Source organism: Chiroxiphia lanceolata, chromosome 18 (assembly GCF_009829145.1).
Source record: "Chiroxiphia lanceolata isolate bChiLan1 chromosome 18, bChiLan1.pri, whole genome shotgun sequence".
In the NCBI taxonomy this organism is placed as follows: Eukaryota; Metazoa; Chordata; class Aves; order Passeriformes; family Pipridae; genus Chiroxiphia; species Chiroxiphia lanceolata.
Genome location: NC_045654.1, coordinates 8,185,784 through 8,200,824, shown reverse-complemented (window position 1 = coordinate 8,200,824; position 15,041 = coordinate 8,185,784). Strand labels below are relative to the sequence as shown.

Here is a 15,041-nt window from a genome sequence, read left to right as displayed (position 1 = left end):
GAGGGGGGGGGGGGGGGGGGGGGTGTATCCGCAGCGCTGGTGGGAAGGGGATTTGGGGATACGCGTGAGCGACGCGAGTCGGGGTTGGGGACGCTGGCGCTGAGCGGAGGCAGCGAGAGCGGCCCGGGCTGGGCTTGGGGAGGAGAAAGAGGAAAGAAGGAGAAAGGGGAAAGAAGGTGGAGACGAGCCACCGGGAGCGGTGACTGACCCGGATCAGGGGCGCCGACACTGAGCCGGGCCGGGCTTGGGGACGCCCGCGATCGACACCCGCCGAGCCCCGGAGTAGCCGCGGCCGCCACCCGGCCACCGACCCCTCGGGGGCACCCGCCGAGCCCTGAGGGACCTGCGAGCGGCACCCGCCGAGCCCGGGGCCGAGGGCCCCCCGCGAGCGCCCGGAGCCCCGGAGCACCGGGACCGACCTCTGCAACCGCCCCGGGCCGGGCTGGGGGCACCCGCCAGAGGCACCCGCCGGGCCGCGCTCCCCCCTCACTCGCTCCCTTCCTCATTCCCTCCTTTTCTCGTTCGCTCCCCGCCGGGGGAAGGGGCAGGAGCAGCAGCAGCAGCGGCCCCTCGGGGCACCGGCCCAGCCATGGCCATCGCCGCCGTGCCCGGGGCCGAGTCCCGGCTCTGCGGGAACTGGTAAGGCCGGGCCGGGGTCGGTGAGGGCTGGGCCGGGCCGGAGCCGCGTTGAACCGGGGTAGAACTCCGTGGAATGCTGGAAACACCGGCGATCCAGGGGAATAACTACTGCCTCTATAGACAAACGCTTGGGCGTCGTTTTTACCTTCTCAGCTATTAACGCCTTGTAATTTTCTCCACTTTTACTCAAGTTTCTTAACAGGCTATTAGAGAGAGACTAAAGCGTTTAGATAGGAATACAGTCTCGGTTTTCAGCGAAATCCACACGATTTCAGGTTTTCCTTCAGTAGCTCTGTGCCTCAAGCTCAGGAGAAATATAAAAATAGAAGCCCTAAGCATATGTTGTTGTGGAAGTTCTCTCTGACAGCAGCTCCCAGTGATGGTAATTCAGTGACTGATAACGACCTCACCTCGCAAGTTGGGTCCTGGCTACAATCAGTTAAAGAAATCAACTTCTTTAGTGTTGTTTTTTTTCAAAAAGACATCAGAACCCAAAGGGCTTCTTGCAACATCATCCGGGTTTGTTTGGTCTGCGCAGCTCAGACGCTGCTGTGGGGCCTTGTTGCTTTGCCAGGGTTTTGGCAAAGAAAAAGAAACATGAACAGCTGGAGTTGGAGCAAGAGGTTATACAGTTAATTTGGGTGTTTTCAAGGCTGATTTCCTGGGGGATGATACATCCATCTAGAAGCGATGCTTCCTGCTTGAGGCAGGAGTGAGGACTGAGCTCCTGGCGCCTCTGTTCTTTTTGGTCCTTTTGTCTTTGGTCCTTTCCTGTCCTCAGGGGAGGAAAATGGGCATCTTAGAAATAAGACCTGGGGAATTTTGGGGTACAGAGTAGTGTTGTTAGTGCTGGGGCTCTGAGCAACCTGGGCTATGGAAGGTGTCCCTGCCCATGCAGGGGTGGAACTGGATGAGCTTGAAGGTCCCTTCCAACCCAGACCGTTCCATGATTTCATCATTCCCTGAACAAATCTGGCCTAATGGCATCTGTCAGTTATTTTTTTCCAAGCAAGGCACTGTTTGACCTCTCATAGCCAAGTTATTTTCAGGCAGAATCTTTTATCTCCTCAGGTTAGTTTATTAACTTGCACCCGGTAATAACTTGTTTGTGCTGCATGATTTGCCTTTCACATAAGGAAATAAATGCACCTGGATTTCATCTTAATGCAATGTGATTTTTGGGTGCTAAATACATTAATATCCACCTGTGCAGGAACCTTGAGGCCTGGCTGGGCCTTTCTCTGGAGTTACTCAATCACTTTAAACCATGAATTCATCAAAATCTTCCTTAGCATTATTTTTTTGTTATGAACAACTATTTGAATTTGTTGTCAGTGTGTTTCTGCCCAGTAACCTCAGTGATTTTCTTCCAGCAAAAAGGACATTCCTGCAGTTAATTTCCTCATCCATGAAATCCACTGTCGCAGGAATATTGAAATATGTCCCTACTGCAGTGACTCCATCCCAAAGTCTGAGATGAAGAACCACATTGAGTCTGAACATGTGCAGGTGAGAAACACATTTCCCCCCTGAAGCTGCTGATTTCTGTGGCAATTAATCCAACCAAGTCTGTTTGCTGCAGGTGACCTGCAAGTGTAGGATGAAGATTGAAAACAGTCTCCTTAAGGATCACGAGGTTGGTGGATTTTCTCTTCTTAAACCCTTGGGAGAGACTCTGTGGTGTTTCCAAGCACTGATTCCAGAGCCTTCCTGTCAGCCAGAATTCCAGCCTGTGGTTTGTGCATCCTTTTATTGAGTGATGCTTCCTAAATTCACACTTTCTGGGAGAAGGGGGTTGGAAACTGCCTTAAAGTGCTGGAGCCACATAGGGTCTTCATGTCAAGCCATCTGTGATAACTGGTAATTTTTTGTCCTTATTAGTGATTAAGGTGAAAAATAAGTATTTCAAAATAGGATTAACCTGGCTTTTTGTCCATTCCTTTACCATTTTATGTTTCTGCCTCTGCTGCAGGGATTGAGTTTTAATAACTCTTTATTATATGTGAGTTGTAATAACTTCTGTCCAAACAGACTTTAAAAATAGCCTGTAAAATAAACTAAAATAGGACACAGTGGGATTTTCTGAGTTCTGAATCCACTTGGCTGCTGTCACAGGCAATCTTGTTATAAATGTCAGTCCCTTCCCTTCCCGTGGGCTCATTTAAAGGCAGCTCTGGAAGTGCCACCTCAGCCTGTTTATTGCTGAGGGGAAAAAGGATTTTCCTTGGAAATCTGTCCAGTTCTAAACCCTGGAAGTGGCTTATCCTGCCCCTTTGTGTGTGACGCTTTTGGCTTTGTTTGCAAAGCAAACAATGCTGTTTTATTATTGCAGCATCTGCAGTTATAACAGGTATTTTATCTATTTTTAACCCCTTTTAAAGGGCAACTTACCTGTTGTCGAGTGTGGGGTAAAGAATATTTACAAGCAGTTTTTGCTGAGTAGTAAATGAGGTGTAAGTCTGTTCCCTACAGAACACACACCAAGGTGGTTTTTAGCTGTACTCAGTGGAATGTCCTTGGATTTCAGGTCTGTATCTAAAAGCCAACTTCAAAAACCTCCACGTGAACCTGCTGTCCAGATCAAAAGTAATTTCAAACGGTGCTCTGAGTATCTGGAGAGCTTCAGTTTGTGGTACACAGGTCGTACAACGTGTTGTTTATACGTTTCTTGGGTCGTATCTTATTCCAGGCTTTTTAGTGAGCTTTGGATGAGGAAACAACAGAGTGCTGAACCCCTGAGCAAACTGAGACCCTCCCTCCTCCTTTGCCTCACGTGGGAAGAGCCATCCCTGTGTGTCTTGCAGGAGTCAGCGTGTCCCCTGCGCCCCGTGCTGTGCCAGTTCTGTGACATCCCGCTGGCCTTCAACAAGCTCCAGGAGCACGAGAGCTACTGCGGGGCCAGGACCGAGCCCTGCGGGGACTGCGGCCGGAATGTCCTGCTGAGGGACCTCAAGGAGCACCCCCGGGTCTGTGGGACAGAGGAGAAACCCCGAGGGAGTGGGACAGCACCAGGATTTGGGAATGAGGAGGGAGGTCTGCGAGGTGCGAGGAACCGACTGAGACCAGGTACCTGTGCTGGGCCGGGGGGGGAGCCCAGGGGGAGGAGCAGATTTAGGGCAGCTGTGAGGGGGAAAACAGGAGCAGGAGAATCAAAGAAATCAGAACTCTGGAAACATGATTTCCTTTCAGTGCAGCCTCTGGAAGCCTGGTTTTCCTTTCAGTGCAGCTTCTCTACCAGAAAACGAAATTAAAACCCATGAAACTTTTGAAACTGTGACATTTCGTGGGTTTCTTCTGTATAATTCCCACTGTTGTCAAATACAGTGTCATTACAAATAATTTGTTTTCTTACCAATATACTGAAAAAACAAAGTTGGAGTGTTTCAGCCTTGTAAAAGGGATAAGGTTACAGGGTATTAATAACTTGCTCAGTGTAGTCACTAAAACTCCCAAGAAGCCTCAGTTCAAGCTTTTGGAGTAAGAAGGAAGTTACAACTTCCTTATTTTTCTCCTTTTTTGCTTGGTACAAACAAACCCAGGATGATTGTCCTTGTTCATCCTCCTGAATTTGGGACAGCTGTCCTTGGCTTTGAAAGGCTGAACTCCAGGAGTGTCCTGGGAGGGAACTGCTGGGGGCAGGTTTAATGTTCTCTCAAATTTACAATTTTTATCTTTTGAAGAGGATGAGCTGGAGCAGCTGGAGAGAAGTGAAATCCCTCATTCCCCACTTCCAGAGGAGTGGAATGCTGAGTTAGACTACGCGTTGGCTCTCAGCCTGCAAAATGAGAATAATCCTCACCCTAACACTGCAGCTGGAATTCCCAGGGACTTCTGGGAATATGACTACACCAAAGAGCCCAGGTCAGCTGCCCACCTCAGTGAGAGACAGCAGTCAAACACCTTCTCCTACGACTCTCCAGGGTCTTTTAGCACCTCAAACCACAGAAAAAGTAAGTGTAAATATGGTGGTGGTGATGGGGGTTCCTTAAATTTGAGGGAAGGGAGAAGGAAAGATTGGACTGGGAATGTTAAAAATTATCTAGGTATTTCAAAATGTCAAAATTATTCTCTTAGACTCCTCCTAAGGCAAAGCAAGGGAAGAAGGAATAAAAGCTGTGGGGGGTCTCTAACCTTGGTTAGTGGTGGGAGCCCCACCACAGCCAGGGAGGGATGTTCTCATGGAAATTAGACACGATGGGAAGGAGGATCTGGGAGAGGCCTGGAGAGCAGCTTACTTTGGAAGGACAAATGGCACTGAAGGGTTTATTGAGGGCAGTAAGAGGTGTTTTTCCCAGACCATTCACTCCATCTTTGACCCCAAAGCACTGCTCTCCTCTGGGTGAGGTGAAGCTCAGTGAGTGGGACGGGAGGAGCTGTTTCCTCAGCGTTTGCTCTGGGTGCTGTCCCAGCACAGACCAGAGCCTGGTGCTCAGGAATTGTGAAGATCAGTCACTCCAGCTGCTCCAGACTCTCCACAACAGAGGATGTTTCCTTCCCTTCCCTTGCAGACACAGAGACCATCATGTTGCCCTGTGAGTTCTGTGAGGAGCTCTGCCCCGCCGAGGAGCTGATCCTTCACCAGGTTTGGGGCTACCTTGTGTCTTGGGGTTTGAAGTAAAGACTTTACTGTGACTGGAAAGGGTGGGGTTGACACAGTGTCAGTGAGAAAACTCTGGCAGGTAGTTGGGTCTTTGCCAAGGAAAGTGGTTTTTAGAGTCCCCTGACTCAGCAGGAAAGGTGATTTTTCTGTGTTTCTTGTGTAACAGACGGGGTGTAACCCAGCAAGTGCCTTTGCCTCGTTCAGTAAGAGAAGCTCTTCTCCAAATCCATGGGACTACGATGGTCTGTGTGCTGTTGGCTCCAACAGCTGGAGGACTCTCCCTTCATCCCAGCCCCAAGCTGTCCAGGCAGATGGAAACATCATGATTCCATGTGAATTTTGTGGCATCCAACTGGAAGAGGAGATTCTCTTCCATCATCAGGTACTGAACAGGACATGATCTGTCGTGTCACATCCAGCTCAAGGACGTGCTGAGTCCTGAGGGCTCTTGGGGGTACATTTTAGGAATTCAGGTAACTGTCCCCAGGTCAGGGCTTCCTAAACAAAGCTCTGGGGTCCAGCTGGAGGGTTGTGCCAGGGTGAGGCTCTGACTGAAAAGTACCAGATTATTTTAAAGCTCTTGTAACAGAAACTAAACAAAAGGGCTGAAATTGCACAATTGAAGTATTTGACTCATACAGAAAATGTTGCGGAAACCTGGATGTGAGTCAGCTGAGGGGGGAGAGGAGCACAAGGGCAAAACTGTGTGGGTGGGAGAGGAAGTAGAGAACAGACCTGGGAGTGGTGTGCCCTCTGGAATCTGCTGCTGTTACAGACAAGATTGGAAAATGCTGAGCTCACTCATTTCTCTGTCATGGCTCTTTCACACTCTTGGTCCCAACAAACCGGTGCAGCTGGAGTTTGGGTGGTTGTTCTGGGCCTTTCCTCTCCAGTCCTGGGGGACAGCAAAATCAGGGTTGTTGGAAAAGAGATCTGATACCATTTCATAGGTTATCCCAGAATAGTTTGGGTTGGAAGGGACCTTAGAGCCCATCCAGTTCCAGCCCCTGCTGGGCAGGACACCTCCCACTAGCTCGGGTTGCTCCAAGCCCTGTCCAACCTGGCAGGGGGTGGAACTGGATCAGCTTTAAGGTCCCTTCTGGGATTCCATGACAACAATTCCCTACTAACCTTCTCCTTTGCGGGGGGTGCTGCTGCTCAGTGTTTCCCAGGAATAGCTGGGTGGGGTGTGATGTGAGCAGTGTCTCTGTGTTCTGCTGCAGCACCAGTGTGACCTGCGCCCGGCCAGCCCTGCGCCCGCTGCTCCAGCCCCGGAGAGACGGGAATCGCCGGAGCCGGCGCGGCGACGGAGCCGGCGCCAAGGTGGGCACAGCACAGGCTCACTCTGCTCGGTGGTTGGGGCACATCAAACGTGCTCTTTGCTGGTGCTTTTACCCTGTTCTGTCTCTAAGTTGAAAAACCTTCAGTCCTCTCCCCCAGTCTGGGAGGATTAAATCACTGAACTCTGGGTCCTCAATGATCTCTGTTACGGAGCCGTGGGTTGCAGGGATGGAAATGGGTCTGGTTCTGTTCTCTCCAGGGGCTGGTGCTGCAGGTGCTGTTCCTGTTAAGCTCCGTGTCCTGTCCTTGCAGGAGATGTTTCTCCTCGCCACACAGAAGGCTTTGGGCAGTCAGGGCTGGGCTTCCCTGCCCGAGGGACCAAGCTGAGGAATGACATGGCCAACACCAGGAACACATCGTTGTCCTGTTCCCCAGGAGCTGCTGATGCTCCCAACGTGCAGGGCAAGCCCAGGAAGGGGAATGGCAGCCAGGGGAGACCAAAGGACAGAGGGACAGGTGAAGCTGCAGGGGGGACAACACCACGAGCCAGACCTGCTCAGCACTTCCATGGAGAAACCTTCACCTCCAGCTTCTCCAGAGCTTCTCCAGCCCAGCCCAGGTACCACCTTTGCCTTCTGTTCTCTTCCCCTTCATTGAGGTGCAGATCTGGATTCCCTTGAATTTGCCCGTAGCTGAAAAGCTTTTCACAGGCTTTCAAATGGACTCAGTTGAACTTGGCTGGTGCTTATCTGAGATTCAAAAAACAAATTTAACTTCTTACCTCAAAATACAATGGGCAAAGTGGCCCCTGGGATAAAATGCAGGATGACACCTGGTTCCCTGTCCATGGCAGTGCTCTGCTCTCCCCAGGCTCTGAACGGGAGCTGGTTCTGCTACAGAAATACCTGGGTCAGAGTTCAGGGGAGACACAAGAGCTTCTCCCTGACCCCTTCCCCATGTCCCTGCTGTGATGCCCACCTGTCCCAGGTGTGTTTGCCTCCTCTGAAGGTGTCCCTGTTGATCCCCCACAGCCCCAGCACTGGAGGAAGGAGCCTCAGGCTGCAGGACGGGCGCATCGGCCTCAGGCGCCGGAGCTCCAAGGTGAGGCTGCAGGGGCAGCTCTGGCAGTGGGATGGGCTGGGATCTGGGCACATGGGTCCCAGCCCTGCAGGGCTCAGGGGGTGGGAGTTCCAGGGGTCCCAGTGCTGCTCCGGGGCTCCCACTGGGCTCCTCCTGCAAGGGAGATGGGCAGGGAGGAGAGGACAGTCCCTGGCTGTTACCCCTTGTAATGGCTTTGCCAGGACAAGGAGTTATTTTACATTTCTCCTGCTTCAGAGAGCTTTTTATCAATTACTTATTATCAAGTAATATTTGAAAAGAGTATTTTTCCTTTCTTTTCCCTTTCCCTTAAGGCCAAAGCCCAGAGCCCAGGGGCCGGATCCCCCGAGGAATGAGCCACCAGTGCTGGAAGACACAGAGCTCTTGGCCCTGTTCCTGTGCTCTGCCCCCCTCTGGTCAGAGCACAAGTAAATTCCCACCTTGGATTTAAATTTTTAGGCAGTGACCATTTTCTAAGTATCTATTTTTAATCTGTGAGAGCAAACTTCAGGTTTTTACGTCTCTGATTGCCCCCAGCACCCCCAAGGCAGCAAAACCTTGGCCCCACCTGGGTTCTGTGTCTGTGTGGGCTCCTTGTGCAATCCCAGGACAGGATTTATGCCAGGCTGAGCTCCCAGGGTGTGTCCTGCCTTGTCCTGCTCAGGCACAGCAGGTGTCACCCAACAGGGAGCAGCTGGATGGACTTGCCCCACAGGGAGCGGGACCGAGGGTCAGAGGTCAAAAGCTTCTCGCATTATCCCTGTTTTGTAAATTCCTTGGAATAAAGTTTATCTGATGCTGTCCCAAAACGTTGTGCAGTAAAAATCTGTTCCGTGAACCTTCTCTGAGGGTGTTCCCCTGGTGCTGGACAGGGGGTCTGGGAATCCCTGTTCCACCCTTACCTGCCCTGGGTCTGTGTTCCTGTGCTCTTGGCAGCCCTGGGGCTTTGGGAGGTGGTACTGGAAGAGCTGCAGCAGGTCTCTGAGAAGCCTAATTAAGGGGGTGCAGCAGATGGCATTAGCAGGGCTAATTAGCCGGTCACCCTTTGGGCAGGACCTCATCTCCATCCCACTGGTGCAGCTGGAGATTTAATGAGGGCTGGAGGGATCTTCCTCCTAAAATAAAGACATTTTACAGATGCTCCCACCAAAGGTGTTTATTTATACAAGAAGAATAAAGGTATTCAAGAACAGGTGGCAACCAAACCTGTGTTCTCCCCATTCCTGGGGAAGATCAGGGAAAGGGAGCTGGTTCCCTGGGGTTTGGGATGGATAATGGGATGCCTGGGGTCAGAAACCATTAGTATGACAAGTAACTAATTACTGAGGTGGCAGAGCCTGTTGTTATTCCTCAGGATGAATATCCTAGAGTCTCCAGGAAGAGAAAGCTCAGCAGTGGCTGTGCTCCCTTTGGTACAAAATATTTACATTTTGTTCCAAGTAAATAAAAATGACCCATAAAAGAGGGATTTAAAGAGAGAACCTGCAGCTTCCTTCCTCACCCTCCTCATCCTGTGCTTCAGGCAGCTCCAGCAGTGGGTTTCATTCCTGGCAGCCCCAAAGAAGGACACGAGAAGTGCAGAGGGATGTTAAGAATCTCCTTTATGCAGGTGTACACTCGATGGCCAAGAGCACTTACAGGTTAATGCCGTGTACGGAACCGAGATGGACACACACCAAGCTAGAACTAATACCCAGCTCCAGAGTTTTTCCATGGTTTAGTATAATTTTACATTCTGAATGAATATATATTAAAAAAAATAATAATAATAATCATCACAAACCAATCTTTGCTTTGACAAACAAGCCTAGTACAGACAATGTCAAGTTCATTTAAAGCACGAGGAATTAAGGATGATTAGAAAAGCTTTAATCAAAAGGCCATTGGAGCTGCAGCCGAGGGGCCGCAGCACTTCCTTCCCAAGGAGCATGAAATTAAAAAAAAAAACAAAAATGCCAAGAAAACCCCCCACAGCTCCTTCTCCTGTGGGGCTGATCCTGTTCTTGAGAACAAACCAAGTCGATGGAGGTTGGTTATTGGTGTGACACTTGTCCTGTAGAAGAAGCTCCATTTACACCCCCAGGTGCAAACGGCATCGACGCAAAGTTCGTTATTTGTAATCATAAATAATTAACTGTAATAAATACGGATCAAGTAACTTTCCAGCACGTCTCGGGGCTGGGGTGCAGATGTGCTCCACTCGGATGTGCTCTCCAAGGAGCACACAGACAGTAGCAGCAGTTTCTTACTCACAGCTGGAACCAGCGCCTTGGGAAACGTTGGAATTCCGAGCTCCAGAGCCTTCCGTGGCTGCTCCTCCCACCCGGGGCCTTTCGGGCTTCACGTGGGGGACTGGAACCCAAAACCACCCAGAAAGTGCCCAACCTGCAGCCACAGCTCTGCCATGAAATTCCACTGGTGTACCCCGCGTTTCCTCACGACACCCTTTGGGAACAAACCGGCTCCAAGCCGCTCCTTCGGCTTCGTTTTCCCTCGGTCTTTGTAAACTCCAGGTGTTGGCGCTTCCTCCGAGTGGTTTCTGAGCTACATAAACGCTTCTACCAGGGAACGGACGAGATTGGAGAGTAAATATTCTTCCTACATGGATCTGTTCCCTGGAAAGGGGGATATGCAATGGGAGGGTAACAGCTTCCTAACCACTGGGTTGGGAGACTCCGGATGCCAACGACTACCTACGACTTGCACACACATTCCCACTCGCTCACGGAACAACAACATCCACACGTGTTCAGGCTCTTCCCTCACTCACAGCATCTCCCACGTCCCACACACTCACCGTTCCCAATATTCACAATAATGTACAATAAATACAGTGGGATTCCCAGGAGCACGGACAGGCCAAACCCTGTTCTGGAGACACGGAACACTGACCTGGAGGTGCCGTCACACCCCACCCACACCTTCCCGAGGCTGAGGGACACACCCCAGTGCAGCCCAGCACTGGCACTTGGCTCAGGGCAGTGCCAAGCCCCCGGCACAGGCGGATTCCAGGGTGGGCTCTTCCTTGGAATTCAGGTTCCAAGTGATCAGTGAAGCAACATGTCCATGAAACCCTGGATGGGGGTGGCCACTGACACCAGTGAGGGACAAGACAACCTTTGAGGGGCTGCTCTGACCACCCAAACCACGTCCCACAACACACCAAGTGAGATGCGGCATCGTTCTCTCTCCGCAGCCGGCTCCTGTCTTTCCATATAAAACAGAAGCTTCATCCTCCTTCCTCGTCCTCCTGCTGGGTGTCACATTTTTAGGATAATTTGCTCTTTAGATCAAAGATTTTTGAGTACAAAAATGAGTTTGATCACACCCTGGTTGTTCTGAAAGCTTGTTGGGAACTGGGATCAAGTCCCAGACTTTGGGGTTGGACTGTGATATCTTACACCCTTCAGAGAAAAGCCAGTTTGTTCTGCTGAGATTTTAATTACAAGACATTATTTTGTTGCTAAGCAAAGCAGACATTCAAGAACATCTAGGGCAGGAACCCAATGGAATTACTGCCCTTTCACTGTTCTGTTATAAATCTTCCCAAAAGTGTTGAGCTGAACCCATATTAAGTGGCAGCCCCCGTGTGCTTGCTCAGAGTTTAAAAAGATTTAAAAGGAAGTGGTGGAAAGGTGGACATGAGGTTTGGCAGTGAAGTTCCTGCTCCAAACCTCAAGTAAGTGCCACGAATCCTGCCCATGGCACAACAGTGCCCGTGCTCTGCCTCTGCCAGTGCAGCGATTCCCTCCCCACACCCAAACTGCGCATTTTTGTACTCAAAAATGTCTCAAGGGAGAGTGATCCATGACCTTCCTGACCTCGGAACGCCCTCCCTGCTGCTGTGTTTGCAGGGGAAGCTCGTTCTGGATTACAAAATTAGAAATGTACATGTTGAAAGGTTTGGTTTTTTCCCAATTAAATTATACACAAACCGGTCTTTACTAAACTATCCTACAAATATTCCACAAACAAGGCAGCAAAAGAACCAGTCCACCACAAAGTCTACAAATACAAAATGGAAGTCTTCTGGGAATTACTGTAACGGGAACGAAGGTTCAGAAAATAAATTAACCTCCAGCTCGTCAGGTGGAGTCACGGGAGGTGCTGGATGGAACTGGAGGGTTTCCACCGTCGGCAGAGTCACGACAGAGTCACCTCTGGGTACCCCCTTCCTCCCCCTCAGCCGCTCAGAGGGTCCTCCCGGTAGTGGATGGCGTATCGGAGCTTCTCCAGCATGATGTCCAGGGAGGAATATTGCGGGAGCTTGATCATGAACATGCACGTCTCCACACGGATGTACCGCGAGTCCGGGGAACCTGCCGGGAGAGGCACCAGGAGGGGGTTGGAGAGGCACCGGGAAGGGTGGTTGAAGACACCCAATGCTTTTCTCCTCATTGTCCTAAAGCTGTTCCTCCCCCACACCCCTTACTGAGGGTATCAAAATCAAATCCCTGCCTCTTGTGGGTCTTTTGAATCTTAAATATCCTGTGCTTCTCCAACAGGTCCTTGGGCTGATATTTTTCCGATAGTCCAATAATTTTAAAAGCAGAAGAGACAAACATACAAAGTCTCTCAGTGTCTCTCTAGAGACAAAATTTTAAGTATCATGGAATCTCAGAATGATTTGAGTTGGAAAGGACCTTAAAGCTCATCCAGTTCCACCTCCCTGCCATGGGCAGGGAACCTTCCACTAGAAGTTCAGGTTTATGTTCCATTTTATTTTTACATGGTTTAAAACCAAATTCTCTTCTTATTTACACTCACAATTACCTGCCTCTCTCATTGTCATTGTTTGTGCACTAAATACAAGTTTAAATTACATTAAGAGGGACTGAAAGCTGGAACTGTGCCATGAGAGGAACCACCTCCCATTGCCTTTGGAGGTGGACACCCCTAGGACACCCCCGTACCTGCAGCACCGTCAGGGGGGGCGATTTTCATGGGATATGGGGGCACATGGGCGGTGTCAGGGCCCCCGTCCTTGCAGGGGCAGGTGAAGGGGATCCTCTCCTGGTTACAGGCAAACTTGATGAACTTGCAGAGCTCCTCCTGCGTGAACATCTCCAGGGCACTCCAGAAGAACTCGATGTGCTGATCGGTCTCCATCAGTCCCACCTGGTACATGGTGTGTGCCTGAGGGAACAGAAAGCACATGTTCACTCCTGACCTCCTCTCTGCCTTCAGGAATCTTCCCCACTACACTTCAGATAAATACAAATCAATAAAATGGAGATGGATTTAAAATTTGATGTTAAAAAGCAAATTCCTTATTCCTCTCTGGAACAAGCCCCACTCCTATTACTTCCTGAAGCCAGTGAAATCTTAAAAAACTTCCTTGGGAGTAAAGAGATGTGTCCAAGTACAGACCAGAGTTCCCCAAGGATGTCCTGGCTGCATCACAAGCAGAAGATTACCCCCAACACCTTCCCACTGGATCCTCCTCTCCGTGTCACAGGGGGAGCTCGGCCAAACCAGCCATTCTTTGTACCTTGAGAAACTCCAGGTTGATGTAGGGTAGGCCACAGGTCCTGAGCTCCATCTCCAGGGGGGTGAGCGTGGTGAGGAGCTGCAGGGGGATGATGGAGCCCAGCCCTGCCCTTACTGCAGTCATGCACTCCGGGGTCTGTAGCTCCCGCATCCGCAGGCTCCGGATCGCGGCCGCGTACACGTCCTTGTTCTCCCACCTGCAGGCGCAGAGCTGGGATGAGGCAGGAACACCCGTAGGAGCCCTTGTGCCCCACCCCAGACCATCATGTACAGAAGCTGTTTATGAGGGATTCCACTTCTGAATAATCCAGAGTGAGCCATAAGCGCTTTGCATTCCGATGCTTCCCAGTTCAATTCCACTCTCTTCAGCTTCCTCCTCTCCTCTCCTCTCCCCCCTGCCTGTTTCTTCTCAAGCCTCACATCTGTGGCTGTTCCCTGAAGGCCACCCATAGCTGACTCCAGCCCTGCTCCTCAGCTCTCTGTTCCTTACAGAACCAAACAGCATCAATGATTCCAAATCCCTCCCAACTTTTCACAGAGTAAAGCTTTCCCAGAGCCCCCAGCTTCTCCCAAAAGCACCTCTGGAGAGCCTGGTGCTTGGAAAGTCACCCCAGAGGTGGTTCTTCCCCACCTAGGAGCCATGTCCTGCCCAGAAGGCTGTTCCTTACCCCACGGGGATGTGCCTCCCCCTGGGACACAGCTCCACCTCTTCCCCTGTCATGGTCAGGTAGGTGAATTTGCAGCAGGGTTTGTTGGGACAGTCGGGACTCTCTGTCGCCAGGTGCTGAGAGGCAATTTCCGCACACAGAGCTTCCAGTTCTGTCTCATCATTGATCTGTTGGGAAACAACCACAAGGGCCTGGTGACCAGCAGGGCAGGGACTCTGTCCAGGTGTCACCACAACGGACAACCCGCTCCAACAGTGGAATCCAGGAATTGTTTTGGGGATTCTGGTCTGGTTTAGCGGGTAAACATGTCAGCAGCCTTAATTCCCCTCTGCCTGGCAGCAGGGGAGGCTGAGAGGCTTCTCCAAGGTAACAGGGTGTAAAATCCTACAACACAACACTTCCTGACCCTGCTCCCATGAAAACCACCTGCCAGGATGGAGCCACTACTGAGGGTAGACAGCAGTTCCCTGCTGAGGGAACTGAGAAAAAGGAGGGAAAGGGAAAAAAACGACTTACATTTTCAAACTTTTTGACGTAGTTGTAGGTGAGGATGTCGGCTTCCTGGAGATCCACATCAGGATCCAGGGGCTCTCCCACCAGGGTCTTCCAGAAGGAGGGCAGGAGGTCCAGGGGCAGAGGAACATCTGCTCTGATGGCAATTCCCAGGAGCTGCCCAAAGAAATGGAACAGCTGCTCCTCGGCGTAGGTGATGGGGCTGGGAGTCAGGATGTACTTCCCCTTTGGAAAAAAACGGGTACACAGAGCAGGATTTAACAACTGACAGCCCTGAGGGGCCATGTGGTAACAGGCTGGTGGAAACCCTGACTGGAACCTCAAGAATAACGTTTATTGGCTACAGAAGGACCTGCAGAGAGCGGCAGGGAGGCTGCGTAATTTATACACTGATACCATGTTATCACTTCATCATCAAATCGACACTCTATTTGTTTTATGCTTGATATTTCAGTCTTTCAGTTGTGAGATGTTTCTGAAATACAGCCTGGATTTGCAGAGTCAGGTTTGATATACAGTTGGTCTTCAGCTGAGGGAAATAGCCTGTTTCCTACCTTGTGAATATTCCCAAGAAGGAAGGATCCCTCAACCACTGCGAATTCTTTGAGCCATAAGCTTTATCTTGTTTCTAAAGAACATCTACTGCACAAAATAAGACACTAAAAATGCATTAAATAGCATGGATGGAGCATCTTATTCTACTGGGAATGTGAATGACCTTCCTGGTGATATTCCTGGAGTAATATCTGGAG

At 50.6% G+C, this 15,041-nt stretch overlaps 1 protein-coding gene across 2 annotated transcripts; it reads left to right on the top strand.

Moving 5' to 3' along the window:
• Positions 1–183: 183 nt before the first annotated feature.
• Positions 184–8,421, top strand: TRAFD1 (TRAF-type zinc finger domain containing 1). 2 transcript variants are annotated; one of them, XM_032706085.1, is made up of 11 exons: positions 184–639; positions 2,013–2,148; positions 2,222–2,275; positions 3,444–3,705; positions 4,320–4,589; positions 5,148–5,221; positions 5,406–5,621; positions 6,463–6,562; positions 6,833–7,139; positions 7,552–7,621; positions 7,933–8,421. In XM_032706085.1, the coding sequence occupies exons 1-11, from the start codon at positions 590–592 to the stop codon at positions 7,972–7,974; spliced, it is 1,581 nt and encodes a 526-aa protein (XP_032561976.1). In that variant the 5' UTR covers positions 184–589; the 3' UTR covers positions 7,975–8,421. The 2 variants fall into 2 exon arrangements, with proteins under 2 accessions (XP_032561976.1, XP_032561977.1); XM_032706086.1 differs by lacking the exon at positions 184–639 and adding an exon at positions 646–1,021.
• The last annotated feature ends 6,620 nt before the right edge of the window (positions 8,422–15,041 follow it).